Genomic DNA, 23,937 nt, shown 5'->3' on the forward strand with positions numbered 1-23,937 from the left:
AGCTGAACTTTGTACACACCAAGTGCAAATGGACCACTAGAAAGTACAGCAGTACCGTCTACAAAGGTGAAAATGCCCAACACCTTCTGACTACTCTCTTCATGGGTGCAGCTTAACTGATATGGCCTAAACACCAGACCTTCTGATATAGAATTCATATTTTTCCTTATTATCATCAGAAACGACTCAAGGACTAAATTGATGAGGCACTAGTTTGCACCTTAGAAGACTTTTTTTAATTACGTCCCGCTGGACATATGAATGACAAGGCACAAAGGCCCCTTCTCTGTTTATGAGATTACTGGAGACCACAGTGTAGGGAGAGTATTTGTGAAATATGGATTCAAAACCATAGAAATGACCAGCTACGGGAAAACTGAGAGCACAGCAGTAACTACACATTTCTGGCATTGGTGCATGCAGCTCTTTGAGACATTTTATTGACCCTGACACACCTCCTCAGAAGCAGCAGTACTAGTGACTTGATTTGCTTCACTCTTTGTGTAAAAAAATATTTTTTTATTTAGTCAGTTTGGAACATTTGAGATTCACCAGTCACTTCATTGCAAGCATCAAGCACAGTTGCATGGCCACCACAAGCATCCTGTGGAGCACAAGGTTAAACAACAAAATACATCACATGATGGACGCTGTTCAGTACCTCATCAACATCTGTGCACGTAACTCCATTCCCCGAAAAGCCATCCGGGCAAGGGCCACATTCAAACCCATCTGCTGTGTTTACACATTGCACCCATCGGAAACAAGAGTTGGCATTGCATTTGGGTTTTGGGAGCTTTGGGAGCTTTGTCGGAATTGGATCATTTGGACTTAAACCTGAAAGCAAAAAACAGGCAAAATAACTAAAACACAGACCATTAGTTTATTTAGTTTTTTATTTAGTGCCACACATGCCACCTTGTAAGCTCTTCAGAGTGGTTTGAAAGGTTAGTAAATAATATTTGAAAACCAGGACATTTTGGTAGAAGCTATTTGGCTTTTGGAGATCGGATTCCTCCAGTTTGAAGCATTATTGCGTCTGTATTGTGCGTATAAACATCATACATGAATAGCGGTGGGTTAGTATGGAGGGCCGTAGTCTGGTGAGTAGCACTGTTTTATATGCTGCACATCATGGGACTTAGAGCATGGCCAGGGTGTTTCATGGTATCCTCTATTGTGCCTTCATCTATTGCTGTGCTCCTTGATGATCTTCAGTTAAATGGTTGATTGAACAATCTGCTTTATTACAGTTTTCTCAAGACCAGATAGATGCTTTACGACTGTTCTCTGGACCAGATTAGGTGCTTTACGCCTGCTGTCTGGACCAGATTAGATGCTTTACGTCTGCTCTCTGGACTGAGCTAAGAGGAATCCAAAGGCTTTTTACCTTTAACTCCAGATGACATTTTCCATATTAATATGATCTGAGCATCGAGTGGTAAATTCAAACCATGTAAGCCAACAAGAGTTTGCTCCTTGGTGCATACTGAGAGACAGATTTAAATTATTCTGAGCTGGGTGATGTGTTCCTTCTGCTTTAGATTGTGGCCTAATTAAGAAGTTTTATTTTGAAATTGTTGAAGCCTGTCTATAAGCTTTTGGGAGATAAACCAAGATTGCATTATGTTTATCCAATCATGGCAAAACTTGTGCTTGGACAGTTGGACGTTGGAATATTTGACCACTTGGTTTATTTGGGGTGAGATGGTCACATCTGAATCATGGTTACTGCTTTCTGTTTGGGGACAGAAATTGTATGCAAGTGAGTGGTTTCAGCTCTATTCAGTACTGCAGTACTGTTTTGCAACAAAAGTCTACTGACATTTTCTTTAATCCTCTAGTATTTATGGTTCATGAACTTTGTGATATTTTCCTCGCTAACAGTATATTTTTCATGTGGATCTGGGTATTGTCTGAAAATTGGCCATTACAGTTGAATTTCTCACTTTTGTTTGTTGATTAGTGTTTGTAACTTGCAGATGGAAACAAACAGTAAAAAGAAGGCTCTCAGAGGAACGGTGCACTATGCCTTTACCTTAGAGGATATCTCTGATCCAGTTCATATTAGCTCACAACAGTCATGAAGTAATTGTTGCAGACCATCAGCCTCCAAAGCACTCTCATCAATGTATGGTTATGCACCATGTCATACGGTGCAGAGAAATCCAATTGATGCAGACTACATATCGTTATCTTGAGTGATGGGAAAGACATCCTTGATATCTGCAAGTGCAGCTTCAGTTCATCTCCCTTTGGAAGTTATGAATCCTGAACAGTGGTCATGGGATAGATGGAAGGAATGTTTCAGGGTTAAATTTCAAAAAGGTCTGAACAGCCAACCTGTTTTATTGGGCTGGAAACTATCGGATGACCTTGCAACAGGAGGGCTTCAAACTAGCTTCAGTGTTCCGTGTACCATAGACATTTGATGTGACTGACGCCACAGTACCTCTTTCAAAAGGTAAAAATCTTTTTAGGGCTGCTAAAGTTTCTAGGCTAATTTTTGATTCTGCCTGTACACTACCACACACATATCTGACAACATACAGTGGCAGTAATGTCCTCTGTAACCCGCCCAGTAGTGCCACGCCTTCTCCTACCACTGTATGTTTGATTCATCAGGATATGAGGGCGTTTAGCTATTAAAGCCTAAAGATTTGTGTTCTCTCACACAGCTGTGGCCCTATCTGGCCAACAAATGTAGTGGCCTAATTCTGTTTCCAGTTAAACACATTTGTTTTTAAATTGTCTTTATGAAGTTGTGTCCTATTGTGCAACTTTTGCATGCACTTCTGTTAAATTGCTCTGTTAACATTCATATTAAGTATAGATTCTAAGAGATAAGAGAAGGCACTTCAGTCTTGGTGTTAAATAACGTGCCTGGCCATAAAACCCTGCCTTAAAGTATTATACCTTTTCCTCTCAGTGACCAGCACACTGTTACTAGCAGTAGTTATCCACCTCCATCCCAAGTGTTTCCCACTGGCAGCAGCTTTGGTGTTTTAAACCTACACAAACTTCTGTCCACCTATTTGAATATTTGAAAGATTTGTCATTTATTAATAAAGCCATATTTATCTGCCACTGTATACTTACCGCAGGCCTGGCATTCAGCAAGGGTGTTCCGCAAAAACACTGTCTCTTTCACCTTTAAGCACAAAACAAGGCAACATATTTTTACAGATTTACTTCAATTCATTTGGACACATTATCTCAAGAAACATCATGCTAATTCGGATATATTCTAGAAAAAATTGGTGTACTCTGCTGACGTAAGATGGATTTTAAATGATATCCTGTTTTTGTTTATTTCTTACCATGTTTAATTTATCCCCCATTCATTTTTATCTCTCGTTTTCTGCAGTATTATAGGGCTGTTGAAGCGCTGATAGTTCCAGACGTGATCGTATGAGAACACTTTCATCATAAAACAGTGAATAATTTGACTCCTGGTGGATTTTAGATCTAGTGTATGGTTACGATACCACTCTCTCACTGCCTTTTCTTCCCTCACTGGAGTCACATGATAATTTTCTACATAAAACGTAAAATGTCCTTTATAACCGAGGGGCTAGTTGCATAGAACTTAAAATACAAAATGGCCTCACCTGTTGTGACATTAGTTCCTTCATGTCTCCCAGAAGTTGGTTAAGTTGCGTCATTTGAACAAGTAGCAGCCTACTCGTGTCACCTGTGAAAGACATCCACAAGAGAACCAATAAATAGTTGATGAAACTAGACTTAGCCCATGCACAAGTCATCTCGCTTAGGTCTTTCAGTGGACCACAACCACCACAGCCACCAAACTTACTGTTTGTTAGTTATTTATGACTATACAATTCAGACTTGTGATAGAAGATGTTCTATGAACGTTTTCATCCTCAGCAGCATCGGGTTCTTTGGTGACATGACGCGCGGCTGGAACAGACTTTAAACCACAACCAACAGACCCTTAGCATGGCCACATCTGTTACACGCGACTCTTCATGGGCGTCAGTTAGAAAAGTAGCCACGGGTGGCATCTGCAACTCCCTGGCTTTCAGTTTGGTACTCCAGACAAAGTACTTTACATAGTCACAGAGATTATGAAAGGAGTAAGCAAATACAAGAAAACATGGCTCTCAGAGCCCTTTTTACTTTCTTTGCCCCTGGCCTTCCCCTCTCCTCTTAGCAACAAACAGAAGGCTTTTGAGGGGTTTAAGGTGTGACAAAAATTGAGCATTCTTACGCCACTGCTGACAAAAGGTGCATGATATCACTACTATATGCTTGAGATGTTAGTGTGTCGAAAATCCTTCATCAAATCATGCAATGAAAAATAGGATCGTATTCTTAATATCTGGCCTAATCTTGGATCCTGGGTCACCCTAGAGCAGAGGTCTTCAAACTTTTTGATGCTGGGACCCCCTCTCAAAATGTTTTAGGTGTAAGGATCTCCTCTGACAAAAATTTCTAGAACTTGGTACTCCTCATCATTGACAATCATAATCGTCTCCAATTACCACAGCAAATCATTTTGACGGTGAGGAAATATTAAACAGTGTTCAGCAAACCAAATGTCAGTAGTGTGGGGGCGTGGTTAAAGGTGTGGCTAAAAACTAAGGTCCGAATATATGAGGAATTGGCGTAGGGCAGTGGCGCAAGTCTTCTTGCTACACTGCCTTACGGCAATATAAAAGGGCAGGAATGGACCGTATTTATCAAATACAGTGCATTCCTGTCCTTTCCCCCTGCGCTGGTGCACAAATTGCTGCCTAGCGCCAATGTAAGTAGGATTGTTTTTGTGCTGGAAGGGGTCCCTTCCTGCACAAAAACAATCCCAAGAGGCATTTTCCTCTTTCTATATGTGCAGCAGACAGCAACACACATGGAAAGAGAAAGAAACAAGGAGAAATTAAAACATTTTTCCTCACTACACCTGCTCTGAGGAGGCGCGTGGTTTTGGCACTGCTCCAGTTTATGTGATTTTGAAAATCTAGGGCAGCGTCAAAATCCATGGGTGTTGCGTGGGAGCACCCACCACAGTGCCCATGGATTGCTCCTTGATGCAAAGAAAGGCAACACAGTGGCTTGCACTGCTTTGCCTTACTCCATATCTATGACGCCATGCAAAGCCATGCAGAGTGGCTTTGCATTGCCTCATGGGTATGAATGAGCGGCGGAGCGGAAAATATGTAATGCTCTGGCAGAGCAAGCCTCTCATAAATAAGCCCCAAAATATGATGTAAGTATTTTTATAGTCTTTCACCTTCAGGTAGCTACATATAAAATAACAGTGAGCTTAAAGGAAAAAAAAATGAAAGATGTTACTCATTGGGAGATGCACTGTAGTGCATTATGAAACCTCTGTTAGTTAGTGCACTGCAGAGGTCTGTGTATAAAGGAAAAGCAAAATAATTAAATCTTGGTTGGTGCAGTGGAAAATAGTGACTTGAGTATTTTTAGTGCCACGGGTCACAGCATGTGACAGAAAGCACTGTGAATATGTACGGCATTATTTTCTACTTGCATTACACACAGTATAAGATAGGCCACTACAAAAAGGTTTAAGATAAAACAGTGCTTTCAAAATGTAGATTTAAGTAATATCAGAGTATATGTAATGCCATATTTAATAGCTGTCCCTTCAACACCTCCAGGAGAATGAAGTAAGCACTATGTAAATAAAATTACAATTAAAATCACACACACAGTTGTTAACTCTGCACTACTACTCATAAAGAATAAATGTTTGTCATAATAAAGCTTAGAGTGACTAGATCATTCAAAGCCAAGAACCGTCTCCCAAGCATCCTTTATAGTTGCAGATTATCCTTTACATTTACAGAGCAACTTGTAGGGCACATTTGCATTTCATTCGGGAAGCAAGCACAGTGGCACAAAAGCGTTTTTAGCTGACTGTGTGGCTTTATTTCCCAGCACAGGAGACTCAGTAAATCAAAGTTCGGCTGAGGCATTTTAATGATGGGAGAAGTGAGGCTGGGGGAATGCGCGACCCCCTGACCATGTCTCTATGGCCCCTTTGGGGGTCGCAACCCCCAGATTGAAGACCTCTGTCCTAGAGGGATAGTACGCAAATGTGCAAACCAAAGGTAAGCATATGTTCATAAAGGGTGGTGGAGCATCCAATAATAAACAGTGTAACGCAGGATTTGTAACTCTTTTTATGAAGACCATCCTACCATACATGGCAAGTCTCCGGCCCGGACTTCGGCCTTTCATTAGCTTCATTCAGCAGATTTACTCATGTGGTCTGTAAACGTCCAGTTAACATGCTCATCTTGGAGAAGGGTCCAAGACTGCGCAAAGACTATTATTTATTTTGTCCCTTCTGCATAGTGCGCTACTTTGGTCTCAGCATGTTCGAGGGCTTGTTAATTTCACGTTCATTAAAATGATTTCACTGAGCAAAACTATTCAATTCGAATAGTTTTTACTACAAAACACAAGGTACCAAAAGGGTAGATGAAGGTTTTTGCTCTGTTTGACTTATGCAGCCACAATGACCTCAACATGCTGACAGAACTGTAACTCCAGTCTTCTTGACAGCCCTCAATCTGGTATAATCCATGTTACAATACGATATTACACACTAAGTCACTCTGTGATCTCTCATCATCACAGAGGTAGACATATAGGGCCAAATTTAAGAAAAGTCCAATGCAGTGCCACTTTTCTTGCCCCCTCCCAACGCCACCATGTGTGCACCATATTTGTGATACAGCGCACCATGGCGGTATTAGGAACAATAGCATTAACAAAATTTGATGCTATTGTGGTGCTTTGCTCCACTAGCGTTATAAATTTTGATGCTAGTGGAGCAAAGTGCAAGGAGGCCCATTGATTACAATGGGTGCGTCCTTTTAATGACTGCTTTCAGCAGGCATTACAAATGATGCCTACAATGGCGCAATTAAATCTTGTAGATTTCATTGCCCCATTTTGCGGGCCTCCTTGCACCGGAATGCCCCCTTTGCATTCATTATGCATGGCGCATGCATGATGTGATGAAAAGGGTTAGAAAGTGGTGCAATGAGAGGCCACCTTAACACCATCTTAGAGTCAAAAAATGACGCTAAAGTGACGCAAGGTGCTCTTAAATCTGCTCCATAATGTTTTCATGGATTTGTGGAACTTTGCTTTCAAATTGAGAGCACAAGTACAGGCTATGCCAGCCCCTTAACTAACTACTCAATACTAACCAGAGAGGCCTGGAAATACCAGAGGGCTCTACCACATATTGCTGGTAACAGGAGGACCTAATTTACCCTTCAGCCGTCAAATAACCATATACGCTGTTCATGTCATACCACGTCAATGATACAAAGCATGAATGTAGTGCATATTGGCATGTCTCCTTACTTGATATCTCATAATAGAAATTATGTAAAGGGGAACTGTAACAGTCTATCTTGAAGTATCTCTGACTCCCCTCACGCTTGCTTGACACCGTTACTATCTCTGGACTCATAATATTTCAGAGTGGATGACCTCAGTGGCGGTTGCCGCAAATCTCAATGGAAGGGTCCGGGGAGGGGTTGGGAGGATGGTGGGGTAAAATAAAAAATATATATTAAAAAATAAACTTACCTTGGACCGCTGTCTCCCGCTGCCTCTTGCTGCCTCACTCCTGTTCCCTCAATGTGGTGTCCCAGCATTCACTGGGACACCAGCACAGGCGCCCTGGCAATCCTGGCGCTGCTTTATGCTAAACCTAGGATGAAAGCAGCATCAGGATTGGTCTGAGCAGCTCGGACTGCCGCTCAGACACAACCCTGGGGTATGTGCAGTTTCTGCAGCGCCGCTGTTAAACACAGCCAGGCTGCAGAAACCTAAGTGTGCATGTGTGTTTGGCCGGCCTGAGACAGCCGGCCAAAGACACATGCGCACTTAGGTGCACTCCAATCCTCCCCCCTCCCACCTCCCATCACCCAGTCCTACCCCTCCCTTCACATGCTGTCTGAGACATCAGCAGAAAATTAAAACGATAGTGAACTATTGTTTTATTTTTCTGCTGCCGGCTCAGCCAGGGCGGTAACGCTCCTTCGCTATAGCGCAGAAGCCACCACTGGACAACCTCCTTCCACAGCCAGGACAGGAACTCAGATTAAGAATATTAAAAAAATGTATACCAACACAACAAAGGGACCTGTGATAAAGGGACCTGTGGAGCCAATCAGAGATGCCATTATTGCACAAACTACAAAAATGCATGCGTGTCCTATGGCAGCCTTCGTGACTGTTCCAGTCTTCTATTGTTGACCTGTAGAAACATGGGATCTACCACTTTTGCACATTTTGTGCTTGTGCAGATCAAATGCACATGTTTGTGAATAATAACAATTTTGGACTTCACAAATTCAATATTTTGCTAACCCATCTCCTGTGAAGAAAGATGTGTGACGTTTTGAATTATTGCAAGAGGGCGCAGTAAATTTCTTATGTAGAGAAATGAAGTAGAGTTCAAGCGAGAAATATTGAAGTCATTTATCCTAATTCAAAGCCTTGAATACACCAAGAGCAGTTCTGGTTTTTGTTACTTGTAGATTAATGCTTCTTTGTAGTTCTTCTCTCCTCTCCAGACGCCATTTTGAACATACCAGTAAAGAGCTGCTGAGGTCATTTGTTAATGCACACCGCAAATACTTCTTAGGATCTCATCTGGTCTTTCCTTCACCTCTACCCGCTACACTCTGTTCTGTTTAATTAATAACATCTTGTGTTACTCCCAGTCTGTCAAATACTATCACACTATCAATAAGCTTGCACTAATGATAACGATTCCTCACCTATCTGATCAATATCACTGCTGGGTACTTTTTTCCATCTACCTTAAAGGGTAGCAATATTGTGCCATGCTATTCCTGCCACCATATAGGGTCCAATTGAAGAGGCCCTCTCAAAAAAGTTCAAAATCTACTCCCAAAAGGGTGTCTTCTAAATGTGAAGTACCTTTCTGAGTTTTAAAGATTTGTAAACTCATTTGGTGTATTCTTGGAACTATAAAAGTAGTATATTTCCAGAAATACTCCTTCTCCCCATAAATATGTAGACAGATTCCAACTAGGGGGACAATTTGGCAAAGTATGAGGGGAAAGTGCATTTTCACATTTAAATTTCGTATTTCTTTTTCCTCCACAGGAAAAATATTTTCCCACTGAAGAAATCCCTTCTCTAAACACCCAGGAAACAGGGGGTCGGGGGACTGGGAGGAGCAGAGGTTCCCTTCGAACAGTTACTGTAAGATTTTATTAGAAATAACTTTGCAAGTGTTTACAAGTGTTTAAGGAAGAGCCATCATTGACACTCGTAACTCCATGCCCTGGTAATAGAGGCCAGAGTTACAAGGCCCTTGTCCTCCTTGCACCACATTAGCGTCATTTTTTTAATACTAATGTGGAGTTAGGTAGGCATTTCTGACGTGCCATATTTACAAAGTGGTGCAATGTTAGCATTGCACCACTTTGTAACCCCTTGTGCCACATTATGCCCGCACCAGGCATCATGTATGCAAGGGGGGTGTTCTCCCGCAGGGAGGCCTAAAGAATGGCGCAGTGAAATCTCTAAGATTTTACAGCATCACTTTTTCTGTCATTTTTAACACCTGCATTGCAGGCGTTAAAGTGGCAAGCCCATAATAACCTATATGCGTCTCTAGTGCTTTGCTGGACTAGCGCCATAATTAATGGCGCTAATCCAGCAAAGCACCACAATAGCATCATAAATTCGGATGCTGTTGTGCTTAGGTGCATCATGGTGCGCTGTATGGTAAATCCAGTGATACCATGGTGACGTTAGGAGGACTAAGGGTGGCGCAAGAAAAGTGGCGCATCAGGACGGATGCACCACTTTCTTGTAGATCTGGCCCTAGGTTCTTCCATGGATCACAGCTCCCTCCTTGCCTAAATCTTACAGGGGGCTAAGAAACTCTTTTGAAAAATTGAGCTTGACTATCTCCTGCCACAGGTGTCCAGTTCTTCTTTATTTGAACAATATAGCCTGGCAGAGACACAGACCCTATGTTCCTCAATATACCAAATTCAGAGTAGGGGCTCTCTTGACAGTATCTGTTAATGGCAAAGGAGTGCCTGGATACCCTCAAGGGTGACAAACAGCACTCTACAAATCAGCCTTACATTACAGGAAGTGCCTACACAAGTTACCTATCATGGTGAATAAAACACATGCTCACATCACTCCTCTATCCTTGAGTCATTTTGCCGTTACAGTGCTAAAAATCTTATTGACAGACATTTGGAGTGAGGAGGTTTACCAGAGTACGCACTCTGATATAAACCAGTGGCTGCCCAATGACCATGCATCTCCCACATTGCAGGACACATAGAAGATCTGGTCTCTGTACTGGGCTGTTGTCCAACAAGAAAATTGACCACAACCCAATATTTATATATTTCCGAACGCATAATTCATTAGAGGTGAAATGATGGTGTGGATGCTATTATTTCATGTAGTATTTAATATCTTTTGGATGTGAGTAATAAACCTCGAGTGGTAATTGGCCGTGCACCATCGCATTATTCTTGCAGAGAAAGCTGTATTACCTGAACTCTGTACGGGCTCACTCTGCTGCAGGAGGCAGTCTTGAAGTGAAGCCACCTGGGAGAGGGAGCCACCGATCACCAGCTTCAGCTCCTCCAATGTGTCCTGCAGATCAAGAACAGAATCCAAAAATGTTACCAGTTACAAGAACTTATGCCACTTGGCTAAGAGAGGATCACATGCATTGCACTCATGCTTGCTTATGAGGGCCTGAGCTCCCACCAGCCCCTTCATGAGCCATGGTGGTCCTTGGGGGCTCCCACAGTAAAGCGGGTGATGGCCTTCTACAATTATCTTAGCAATATGACCTGTCCGAAGTCTCTATACTACACGATTGTGATTTGCAGACTATGACTGTAGCAGGTTCTCTTACAGCTGTGTCCTCTCTATTCTGAAGCACAGATCAGTTTTACGTCAAATATGATAATGAACACAATTACAAATTCTGCCAAAATACTATTGCTCTAGATAGTAATCCATTAGACTGTTGCTTCTTTCAGAGTGCTACAAATCAATACATAATAAGCCATATTTGACCAGCTACCCATATCTTGAAAGTAGCTCTAGGATCTTTCAATGTTATCACGCTATCAACAGGACATTTTCAGGAAGGGCTGCTACGAACCTGCCTATATTCAGGACACAAAGGTTCCAGTCCCAGGCTTTCTATTAACAACCTAATGTGTTCTGAAAATTTTAGTCATAGTTTGCTTCCAATGAACCCTACTGACACACCTGAGAGCAATGATTTTAACCGAAAACCCCAGGATTGGAAAAGTGATGTCCTGGTTACATAGTGCAAAACATATGCTTTTCTGGGAGCCCAAATGTATGGAAGAAGGACTTGTGCACGTCCCTAGGGCCTATAGTTTCTTTCAAGAATATTTCTAGTAGAGCTCGTAACTATTCAGCACATGCTCGTTGTTTCTCTCACCCCACAAGTTTCTCTGTTGCCTCACTTACCGTAGGCTTTTTTTGAAAGGTCCTTAACTCCACGGAGTCTGAGCTGAGCGGCAGGCCAGAGAATGCCCGGGGTAGATCACGAACGGCGTCCACCTGCATGCAATCCAGGTACATCTCGGCTGTGCTGGATCGCTGCTGGAGGCCGCTGAGGCGCAGTAGGAGGCTGTGGCGCTTCCCATCAGCCAGCTGGATGTTGTTGAAGATGACAGAGTTCAGCTTGCCATCATTCTTCAAGTAGCGAAGGGAAGCTGATAGAGGATACAAAGACATGATTGGCTAAAACCAGGCGCGGTTGTGCTAGTAAACAAGAGTAAAACAAGGCTTTCTCTTGGAGTTCACCTTATACATGCAAGAATTCACTAAAACCAGCAAACTCTACCCAGTATATATCTTGTTCTGTTCTTTTTATACTCTGCCAGCTTTGATTACTCTATGGAAGCTGATACTCAAAGTGAAATGTTATGTTGTCTGTTTCTGATCAAATCTGCACCAACATGCATTCTCTGGGCTTTTCCAGGCTGTGTGGATCACAGGTCCGATGACCTATAAGTGCAGCAAACACATATGAAACTTTAGGGCAGAAGACATTTACTAAATTGGCAACATTGTGCATAACATTCCCCAAAGAGGTCACTCTGTAGTGCTTTCCTGGAGCAAGTGTGCTCTCTAGTATTGCATAGATCAGTTTGGATGATCTTAATTGTGCATGGCCCAGCCCACATCTTCCTGAATCCAGGCAAACTGATGGTAGGAGCAGCCATTGACCGACCCCTGAGCAGCCTGATATGATAGTGGGAAGGACTTCTCTTATTTACTTTGGCCTCTTGGTTCGAGTAATTATCAGTAATCTTCATTACTCAAGAAGAAGCTTTCTTCGTCACAGTTCTACCTTCCCGGCCCTCTTACAAGTGCAAATTATCTTGCTACTATACAGTAAGCGGATGGGGTAGGAGACCTTGTTATAGCCAACCTGGTATCTAAATAAATCTTTCTGCTTTAGGGCTCGAAGGGAAGAACTGCATTGTTTTAAGGAAAGAAAGTCTAACGAAGGGGACTCATCACCGTAGCATAGGAACTGCGACGAGGAAGGTAGGTGGGGAGGCAAACACTGATCTACCTCAAGCTGAAGGTGGCTGCAACTGAGAAACACGTCATAGTGACTTTAGCATGTGTATTAAACGTTTAAAACTTCCAACTATGTGCATCTGTAACAAAATACTGTAACTTGGGGTTCATTTCACTGGCTTCTTCAAGTGTGGGTAACCTCAATTAGGAAAAGGTTTATTGTATTTAAACTTATCGTGATATATTTCTGGCACTATTGCCTGACATAAGCCTAAGTGTGTCTTTTCGAATTCCTTTTTTATTTCCATCAAAACAAAGGCAAACATTTTTTCTGGTTAGAGAAAAATGTTTCATTCGGATCACTGTATTGATAAAAAACTTTTGCGTTCCCAATTTTATTAACATATTTTGTATAGTCTAATGACAAAAAATAGTTTTCGGATAGATACTACGTAACATTTAAGATATAATGAAACTACATATTCTGTGCATGAAGCAGAACTGGTCAGTTTGTGCTAGAAAATGCCCCCACATTTTTCAGATTTTATCAAATAATAACCTTGACACCATGTTCCTGGCACAAACTTCCCTACAGCAGGATTCCGATCCAGACATTGCCTTTGCAGTTCTCTCCAGCTATGTCATCTTCCGTTGAGACAGGTTGACTAGACCCTATTTCCCTCTCACCTAATGTCTCCTTCTCTGGTTGATCGACCCCCTGGATATTCTTCTGATTTCTTGAATTCCTGAGAGGAGGCTACATCCGAGGTAGCATTACAATATTCTAATTGGACAGTTGTGGGGACTTTAACTTGCACGGGAATTTATCAGTAGATAGGTAGGGGCAGTCACTTTTAGAATTATGTAAAGTCCTTGATCTTAATCCCTTGATTTTAACGGCCACTCCTCAAGCCGGACACACCTTGGACCTTGTTTTATCTAAACTTTCTTTAACTGTTAGTTCCCCTCTGGAATTAAGTTTGTCAGATCATTTTTTGATACCTTTCAGTTTGATCTATAACAGTGTTGTCCATGAGGAGGACAGGAAATGTGGGTTTGAATACTTATAGGGCCTCCATAGAAAATTAGAATAAAAAGAATCATAAGTATTAATCATTAACATAAGAATAAACTACTAGGACCAAAAACTGCTGTTGCTTGAACATTTAAAAGCATGCTCTGAACTTTGCCTAACCCATGTTGCATGATTTGCAAAACTTTCTAGGCTGGCATAAAAATGTTTTTCCTCTAATAGATTCTTTGATAACCTCTTTCTGAACTATGCAATGACATATTTCTTTAAAACAATGGGAGCTGTATTACTTACACTCTTACCCACCTACTAAATTGTTTTGGAATGCACTGAGATGTATTAAAAGTAGCCATGCCCTAAAACTAGAAACATTAACATTACATTGCTGGTGTGAACTACATGGGTGTTATATGTTTATATATAAAATTGTTCTTTCAGATACTTAATGTAGATGAGAAAAGAATTGTAACTGACCCTGCCATCCAGCAAGATGTATTGTTTGAATGTGAAACATCATCTGAATATTTTTACATTGTATCAATCAAATAATTATAAATGGTGTCCTAGAGAGAGCAATACGGTGTGCAGAGCAGCAGACCAGTGAGGGCAGTGTGATGCGGTGCAGTGATTCCTGATTCTGAGACAAGAGATTACGGGACTATGCCCAGAGACTGAGAGACAACCGCTCTGGCTCTTGAGCCACTGGTCCTTGCCGCTGAAGTTGAGAGATGTAGGTGAATATATAGACAAGTGAATTACTGAAGGATTTATACTTTTTAGAGATAGACCATATTGAGCTGATTACGTTGGTTTAGGGAAAAAGAACTGAGTGTAGACGGCACTGTGAGAGTTTTTTCCAGCTACAGAGTTTCTCCACCTACTGATATGTTAGCTACAACAGAGGTATTCATTCCACTGCAATATTGTAGAAGGTCTCAGATGAATTGTTTCAGAATAGTTTGATAGCTGTAAGCACATGAGGCAGGTAACCTTAAGAATTGTGTGTAATGTAATAGATTGAATGTTCTTTTCCAACTTCCCCAGACAAAGAAACTGTATTACTCAGACATACCACATTCAGAAGATAAAGACAAATAGATTAGGGACAGATTCGGGACACTATTTTTGTGTGCTTCTGTGATTTCATATTTCTGATAAATAAAATACACTAAACTCCTTTTGAGAATAAATAATAAAAAATTATGAAAAATCACTTTATTGACTCTAAGAACCTAACGTGCTAAACAATTGTTGTTGCAGCAATGTAATTTCTTTTGCTCACTTAGATAAAGGTCCATATTGAGGGGCCTGATAGAAAGATATAGCTAAAGGGTAGTGCACACAACAATACCAAGCTTGGAAAAGAGTCATCCCTTCTTAGCTTGTGGAGGCACTAATTACGGCCCACTTCCTTTGATAGGAGACATTCATTTGGACTGTATGTCTGTAGAAGGATAGGGGAGTTGTTAATGATCAGGCTCCCACTAAAGTCCATTTTTCTACCAGTTGAGGAACATCTGCTTCTTGGTTTCCCCCAGAACTTTTGTTCCGAAAATAGAGATTTAAGTAGTTGGAGGGCCTGTGGTGTATGAATTATGAAAAAACCTAAAGAAGTGTAGAAAACTGCATTTAAACTGTATCATAAAGCTTTACAAATGGCCCAGAAGATGCATTTTGCAAATTAAATAAATACAGCAAATAATTTTGCTCTGAACATTTTTTAAATCACTAAAACTTTCCTGAATCCTCAAGCCTGCAACCTCATCAAAGCTGCTTTACCCAAATTGTGCAATACACTCTTAGCATTTTTTGAGGACAAGATTCTTAAATTATCTTCCTCTCTGTTTGCGCCTCTGGCTGATACATTTGGCAGCATCGCCTTGTAAGCAGTTTCTTGAGCTAAGAGTATGGTGTATCAGCCACCTAATATGACACATCATAATTTGACTCAATTTGGTCCCTTTCCTTTGGAACTCATCTCTCAGGCCATTTCCCTCTCCTTTGTAAATAAGATGTCCCGGATGATCCATATCCTCCTGTCATCCTCCGGATGGCAGGTGAAGTGATTGCACCAGTGTTTCAGAACTTTTTCACAGCTTGATGTCCTCTGCCTGTGTTCCTTGTGGCTGGAAAAGGGTAAATGTAGTCCCTTTGACAAAAAAAAACCCTTTGCCAATCCAGACGTTTTGGCTAATTTCCCCCTGATATACCTTCTGCCAGCAGCTTCCAAATTCATGAAAAATTAATTATTATTCACTTGACAGCATATTTGGAAGCCAACTTTCATTTGCACTGTACGCAGTCTGGCTTTTGTCAAGCAATTGTACTACATGGCTCTTCTCGAGATTAGAGAGTATTAAACTCACACTGGATAAATGGTATAGTGGTGTTCTTATCATGTTGGATTTGTCTGTGGCATTTTGATATGATCTTCCATGCTATATTACTACAATGTCTCTTTGAGGTCGGTATATGCGATAAGGTTTGGGGGTGTTTCAAATCATTCCTTAAAGAAAGAGAACAAGTATGGATGGCCCTCTACCAATCAGCAACAAGGAAACTGTCATGCAGAGTCCCCCAGGGATCCTCACTTAGTCCTACTTTATTTAATACTTTTCTGGCTTCTCTCGCCAAGTTGATTGAATCCTTTGTTCTAAGGATTTTTTCATATGCCGATGACATGGAACTTCTTCTAACATTAGATGCCTCGTCCCCTTTTCCAGCAGAGGCGCTGACACACTGTATTGCTGGGAGAGAATCATCCGTTATTCAATGCAGACAAAACAGAGATCTTTTTGTTTGGACACATAAAAGAAGAATAGCTACTTAACTGTTGGCCCTAGGATCTGCTACCTCTCAGAAGACAGTAATTTAGTAGTAGTTATAGATGATAAATTGTCTTTTATTCCACAAATTAATTTTATTGTTGCCTAATGTTTCTCACTCTTGAGATCATTATGAACATTTTTGGATCTTTTGCCCAAGATGTCTTGCAAAACCGTTGTGCATGTGCTGATCAACTCAAGATTGGACTCTACCAATGGGCTGTGTCTCGGACTTCCTGATCAATAAACTCCAAATATTTTAAAATGTGGCTGCCCGTCTGATAATTGGTATTCCTCAGACAGCACATATCTCTCATCATCTGTGAGAACTACATTGACTCCTAATAAAGAAGATGATTCTGTTTAAAGATCATATCATCCTCTATGCATCCTTCCATCAACAGGGCCTGTGAAATCTGATTTCCAGATTTAAGCACTATGCGCCTCTGAGAGACCTTTTGCTGCGCCTCTGCCTTGGTGGTTACCATCCCTAGATTTCACTGCATAAGATATGGAGGCCACTCTTTTATGGTGTTAGCTTGTAGTGCATGTAACCAGCTCCCTCTGTCGCTTGATAGGTTTTCTCAGAAGTTGCCTTTTTGCAAAACTATTAAAACCCACCTTTTTGCATTCTATTTGGTGACCATCTTACTGAGACCGTTCACCTTACCTTCTAGTCCTTAGCACCAGGACACTCTTCCGGGTATCCAGTTCATTTATTCACTCATTTATTCATTCAGGCATTCAGACATTCATCTGTCAAAGGTGACATCCATAGTACACCCTGCCTACTGTTACAAGGGTTAAATAAACTTGTTTTCTGGAAAGTTTAGACAAGATATATATTGAGGAGCATTATTTATTTATAAATCTCAAACTTTCTGTTCTGATGTCAAAGCATGCCTTACATCATTGCTTAACTAAACGTAGGAAATGTGTTTTAGAAGCATAAATTACTATTGGCATTGCACAAGGACATCACAGGAAGTGAGGAGGACTGCTGGCCCCTCCCTACCTTCTCATATGGAAATGGATGAAATTTATAGTCAATGAAGGAGAACACATTTTGCTATAAATATATTATTATCCATAGATATATATAAATAAAATGTACTCCCACACATGCATATATATTGTCAATGTACTTGCTTGTCTTGTGAATGCAAACAGTGAACCTTTGAAGCATTATGTGAGGGCACATGTAAAGATAAACATTGGCAAAGCCAATAGGTCTCACTTATACAAGAGCTACTGGCTTTGGCAATGTGTTTTTGCTATGGTGCACACCAGTGTGGCTGCTGTTCAGTATGACTAAAAGTTAGAGTTGTGAAGTGTCATAGAGTGGAGTGGATTTGTTGGAGTAGAATATCCTAGAGTGAAGTAGGTGGAATAGAGTGTGATAGAGTTGAGTAGATGGGAATAGAGGTCAGTGGTTCGGTGGCAGAGAGTGTTATAGAGTAGATGGGGTGGAGAGGATTGAAGTGGATTGAGGTAGTTGTTTGGATTAAATTGGGGTACAGTGGGGTGGATTGGGGTAGAGTGGGTTAGGTTGAGTGGAGTGGATTGTAGTGGGCCAACTGGATGGGGTTGATTGGAATGGAGTGAAGTGGACTGAAATGGGGGAGGTGGATTGAGGTGGGGTGGAGTGGTGTAGATTAGATTGGATTGGGTAGGTGGATTGGAGTGAGTGGATTGGATTGGAGTGATAGGGCTGGAGTGGGGTGGTTTGGATTGGATTTGAGTGGGATGGCTTGTAGTGGGGTGAATTGGATTGGAGTAGATTGGAGTGGCATGGGGTGGATTGTGGTGAACTGGATTGGACTGGGGTGGGGTGGTTTGGACTGCAGTGGAGTGGAGTGGAGTGGATTGGAATGGATAGGGAATGATTTAATTGGAGTGGGGTGGATTGGATAGGAGAGGCGTTGATTGGTTTGAAGTGAGATGGTTTTGAGTGGGGTAGACTGGATGGATTGGAGTTGGGGAATTGCAGTGGGGGTGGGTGGGGAGGACTGTATTGGGTGGAGTGGAATGAACTGGGGTGGGGTGCATTGGATTAGGGTAGAGAGGGTAGGGAGGATATGAGTAGAGTGAGGGGGAGTAGGTTGGATTGGAGTGGAGTGGGGTGGATTGATGTGTGGTGGATTGGAGAGGGGTGGATAGGTGTGGATGGGGTGGATTGGAGTGGGAGGTTTCAAATAGAGTGGGTGGATTGGATTGGGTAGGATGGACTGGAGTGGGGTGGATTGGATTGAAGTGGTGTGGGGTGGATCGAACCAGGGTAGGGTAGATTGGAGTGGGGTGAATGGCATTGGATGGGTAGATTGGATGGGGTGGGGTGAATTGCATTGAGGTGGATCGGATGGGGCGATTTGGAGTGGAGTTGGTTGGATTCGAGTAGGGTGGATTAGATTAGAGTGGAGTGGGGTGGCCTGGATTGGAGTGGGGGGTTGAACCGGATGGATTGGGCTTGTGTCGGGTGGACTACAGTGGGTGGACCAGAGTTGGGTGGATTAGAGTGGGGTGGGGTGGGTGGATTGCAGTGTGGTGGATTTGATTGGAGTGAGGTGTATTGGATTGAGTGGGTTAGAGTGGATGGGGTGGATTGTACTGGACTGTGTTGGGGTGGATTGAATCGGTGGGGTGGATTGGATTGAGGTAGGGTGGATTGGATTGGGGTGAGGTGGACTGGAGTGGGGTGGGTGGATTGGATTGGGATAGGGTGGATTACAGTGGATTGGATTGGGGTGATGTAGATTGGAGTAGGGTGGGGAAGAATGCATTGGGATGAACTGCATTAGAGTGGGGTGGATTGGAGTGGAGTAGGGCAGATTTGATTGGGGTGGATTAAGATGGTTTGGAGTTGGGTTGATTGGATTGGAGTGGGGAGGATTATGGTGGAGTGGATTGGATTGGAAAGGGTGGAATGGACTGGAGTGGAGTGGACAGGATTGGAGTGGATTAAGGTGGTTTGGATTGGAGTGGGGTGGGTTGATTGGATTGGAGTGCAGTGGATTGTGTTGCAGTGGATTGGAGTGCAGTGGCTTGTACTAAAATGGAGTGGAATGGATTTGAGTAGCTGGGTTGGAGTAGGGTGGGTTGGAGTAGGGTGAATTGTACAGGACTGGAATTTGGTAAACTGGAGTGGAGTAGATAGGGTTAGATTGAATTGGAGTCGGGTGGGTTGGATTGGAATGGGTTGGATTGGAGTGGGGTGGATTGGATTGGGGTGAGGTGGATTGCATTGGAATGGGAGCTCCTGGTCTTGCAGTGGGAATGACATTATAGGGTGACTATCCAGGCATTTAGGCCCTCATTACAACCCTGGAGGTCCAAGACCGCCAGGGCTGTTGTGACGGAAGCACCGCCAACAGGCTGGCGGTGCTTCCGAGGTCATTACGACCGCTGCGGTTGCACCGCGGTCGCACCGCCGGGGCCGGCGGTTTCCCACCACATTTGCCCCGCCGGTGATAATCCACCTGGGCTGCTAGCAGCGCTGCCCAGGGGATTACGAGTCCCCGACCGCCAGCCTTTTCCTTGGCAGTTTTAACCACCAGGAAAAGGCTGGCGGTATGGGGAGTCGCGGGGCCCCTGCCACTGGCATGGGCAGTGCAGGGGCCCCCTGACAGGGCCCCGTGCAGCTTTTCACTGTCTGCTACGCAGACAGTGAAAAGCGCGACGGGTGCAACTGCACCCGTCGCACGGCCGCAACACCGCCGGCTCCATTTGGAGCCGGCTCCCATGTTACGGCCCACATCCCCGCTGGGCAGGCAGGCGGAAACTCGGTTTCAACTTGGCGGGCGGCGGTTGCCGCCCCCCAAAGTTGTAAGGAGGCCCTAAGACTCTTCTCAAATTTGACGGCATCTTGATTGAGATCTCGGTTCAGCTGAGTGATTGGATAGAATCTTCTGAGCTATTCTGCAAAAGAAGATGGTTCTGCTGTATTGGGAATGTCTGCTTTCTTCCGGTTTTCAAACACTGCCTCTTTAGTCAGAAAATGAGCCATGTTGAACATTAAGGAAGGGCTGCTGGTAAAATGTTGCCAGGCATTGGTGAGCTTCCCGGTATGTCTAGAAGTAAAACACCAGGCAAAGAAATTCCACTTTTCACAGGTTGATTAAGCAAAGGCTTTTCTGCAGAGACTGTATAAAGACCCAGGCTGACAGACTATTGTCATGCTCAGGTCTCTACTGGAGTATGCCTGGGATGAAGCCACTGTTAACCCCTCAGTCAGTCCCTGCAGTCCAGGAGATTGTCTCCCTGGGGGTGAGGTTAGGGAAACATCTTTTGACTGACGTTTTTGTTTCGTCATTGTTGTATCTCTGTTGTCCTTGTCTCTCCTTGAGCTCATCCCTGAGCCACTGGATTTGTTGCCTTGATGAAACATGTTAGGAAATGCCTATTTGGAATTTCTAGAAGTTGATCTGTTTTCAACAGATTTGTCCATCTGGCATCTGCTAGGTGTGATTCTCTACTTTGCCCAGGTTTTATATCTATATAATTTTCAATGTGTTTTTCTACTTCTACTACTAAAAATGAATTAAACATATGTAAATTACAGCTACCAGTAGGCATAAACTATGCATATGCACTTTATTGCTTTAGTTTATTTTTCAGCAGGCTTCGACAATCCATTTCCAGGAGACTCAGTCAAATTAAAGTTCACAAAGATAAGCTTCATCTTCTAATTTTACCATACATGACCACGAGCACAGGCGTGGCATTGTCAGTTCAAAGAACGGCTATAGGCCATAGTGTTGTTTTAAGGTATTCATTCAGTTTATGCATTAACGTATGCTTGGTTTAGCACTAGAAACTCACCTTTATTCAATCTCCCCATCACAGCAAATTCAAAAAACCTGCTATTATCCACCGGAGAATACAGACCAAAGATGGTGGCAGTGGTCTTGGGCTGCAGTTTGAACGTTGACAGCACATATATTTCACTTAATGTGGGATCTCTCATTTCTTTCTGCAGAAACTGTGTCACTTGCCTCTGGGCTGGAGACGAGAGAAGATCAAGAACTGGAAGACAAAAATGGAGGGAGACATAAGCAACTGACTCATCTGTAAGTACCACAAGCATGCACCAGTTAAATTTAATATGGCCTAGAGCTCTGGTTGAAGGACAACACGCACAACAGTGAAGACATGAAAACTAAGTTGGGTCCTTGCACTGATCTCTTCAGTTGGTCCAGTAAATATCAACAGGAGACTTTCAGTGTCGACTCACTGACGATCCACTGTAGCATTTGTTTAAAATAGATCTTGTGTGTAATAAGTTAGATGGCTACTGGACTGGTAAAAGGAATCTGGGAGATAGCCAAAAATATTTATCTCCCACTGTGTGCAGTTGCATGCTTCACCACGGTCAATGGATTTTAAAAATCATCACCTCTGGTGAGGCCATTAACACGGCCACAACGTGGCTTTGAACCTAACAAGGTTCTTCTATATGTGTACTAAACTATGATCTCAATAAAATATAAAATTTACCGATATCGAGTTATATACTATTACTACAGTATACCGACCTGATGTAATAGAAAAGTGAGATCAGAGAAAGGGTTCCAATGGCCCCAGGTTCTCCCTGTGCCAGACACTAGTGGAACACTGGTCTTTCATCTTTCCATTACAATACTGACCTCAGAGTCCAAATTCATCTTCGGTGTACATCAACACAAATAATAATCCTTTATGGGGTGATAATAAGCAGAGTTGCATTGCTAGATATTTTGAGGCTAAATATTCGCTATCATTTTTAGACTGGTGGAGGGACATTTGTGGCTCACGGAAATATATGTCACAACCACATCAGAGCCCATCTAGGTACATTTTTAGTGGGGTAATCCTTGCACAATTGTGTAACGCTAATTTTTAATGATACCTGATGTGTGTAGGTAATTGGCTCTATGTTTATTTCCTTGTACCCTCATGGTAACTTCATATATAAAGCTTAGCCTGTGCTCAGGCCTCTGATAAAGCCAGTCTTGAGGTTACGGATTCTAAACTGAGTTACATTTTTACATGAGTCTCCTGACAGGAATTAACCCAATTACTGAATCGCATGATGATGTTCAGCACTGCAAGAAAAAGCCCTGTTCAACCTTCAAACGTTCAGTTATTTTCCCGAGGGACTGTTATATCTCAAGAAAACTTGACTTGTATGAGTGAAACTTTTCTCACTAACATTACACTAATAAATCTTTTTCTCATAGGTAATGTTTCTAAACAATAGGTGACAGTAATTCAAAATATGAGTGCTGCAATCACTTGTTCATTTATCAATTATCCTCTGAATGATGCTATCCTAGACTGTGGGGGCGATGTTCTGTCTATTACAGGGGTTAAAATGCCCACCCTTCTGTTTGTGGATGATACTCTGCTACTATCTAGATCACCAATGGGTTTTCAGAAACTACTGGATGACTTCAAGGACTTCAAGGACAGCGGATTAACCTCAGCAAAACCAAGTACATGGTTTTTAATTCTTGTCCTACCTCTTGCGTTAATCCAATCCTTAATGGGAAAAGCCTAGAACGGGTCCGTGTATTGATTACATGGGGTTCACATTGTCTGAGCATTTTGATTGGATCCCCCAGGAACAAAAATGCAAACTTAGACTTGAACAGTTCTGTGGGGGCATCTCGAGAGCACAGCGTGCCTTGTCTTTTGGACCTACTTCCCCAGCCCTTGAGATGTACAAGTGCCAGGCGCTGGGAGCATCCTTGTATGGCGGGGAATTATGGGGCCACTTAGATGCAAGGCCACTTGAATTAGCTGAAAAACTATTTTTAAGGAGTTTAAACAACCTTCCAGTTAGTACTCTCTTGCACTTGTTATGCTTAGACCATGTCCTGAGGAAAAATGGTGATGTGGTAAGACTAAAGCCATTGTTGTAATAGCAAAGCTTATGGTCCACTCCCCAGCTGACCTCACTCCGCAGGTCTCTCGAAGCGGTGTTGGGGATGGTGGGGGCTAAAAAGATCCCCTGGGTAAGAGCTTCGAGAGACTGCCTAAGGCTTGACAATCTCTCACTATGTTCTGCAGACCCAGTACCTATTTCCAAGCAGGCGCTCGAAAGAGCACATTGGTGTTTTGTAGACCAGCGTGACTTGAGCCTTCCCAGGGCGGGATCTCTTACTGCTTTTCATTTGGAATTCAAAGTGCAGTATCTGTTTGAACTGTACCTGTATGAGGGTGAGCCTCCTTTTGCCAGGTTGCTGTACATTATATTCCGTCTAGGGATGTTGCCCCTTTGTTCAATCACTACTGCACGGGGTGTTGTAGCTCTACTTTAAATAGAACTTGCCCTTTTTGCTCAAATGTGGTGGAGGTGGTCAAGCATGTTTTATTATTTTGTTCAGCATACAAAGGGTGCAGAAAGAAATGGATACTGCCTTTGTGTCCCAATCTGGGGCTCAGGAATTATAAAATTGCATTTAGAATATTAAGAAGCGACACTAGGCGGTGCATTATATTTGCACTCTC

At 42.6% G+C, this 23,937-nt stretch overlaps 1 protein-coding gene across 1 annotated transcript in view; it reads right to left on the reverse strand.

Annotated features, from left to right (window-relative positions):
• Nucleotides 1-23,937, reverse strand: part of THBS4 (thrombospondin 4) — a 201,847-nt gene that overhangs the window by 130,413 nt on the left and 47,497 nt on the right. Inside the window, exons 2-7 of the mRNA XM_069223165.1 lie at nt 21,268-21,471; nt 11,527-11,774; nt 10,566-10,668; nt 3,612-3,694; nt 3,100-3,151; nt 662-837 (exon numbers count right to left, since the gene is read on the reverse strand). Coding sequence (XP_069079266.1) covers nt 662-837; nt 3,100-3,151; nt 3,612-3,694; nt 10,566-10,668; nt 11,527-11,774; nt 21,268-21,471 — 866 coding nt within the window. The remainder of the gene's footprint in view (nt 1-661; nt 838-3,099; nt 3,152-3,611; nt 3,695-10,565; nt 10,669-11,526; nt 11,775-21,267; nt 21,472-23,937) is intronic.

The sequence above is a fragment of the Pleurodeles waltl genome, chromosome 1_1 (assembly GCF_031143425.1).
Source record: "Pleurodeles waltl isolate 20211129_DDA chromosome 1_1, aPleWal1.hap1.20221129, whole genome shotgun sequence".
Taxonomy (NCBI): Eukaryota; Metazoa; Chordata; class Amphibia; order Caudata; family Salamandridae; genus Pleurodeles; species Pleurodeles waltl.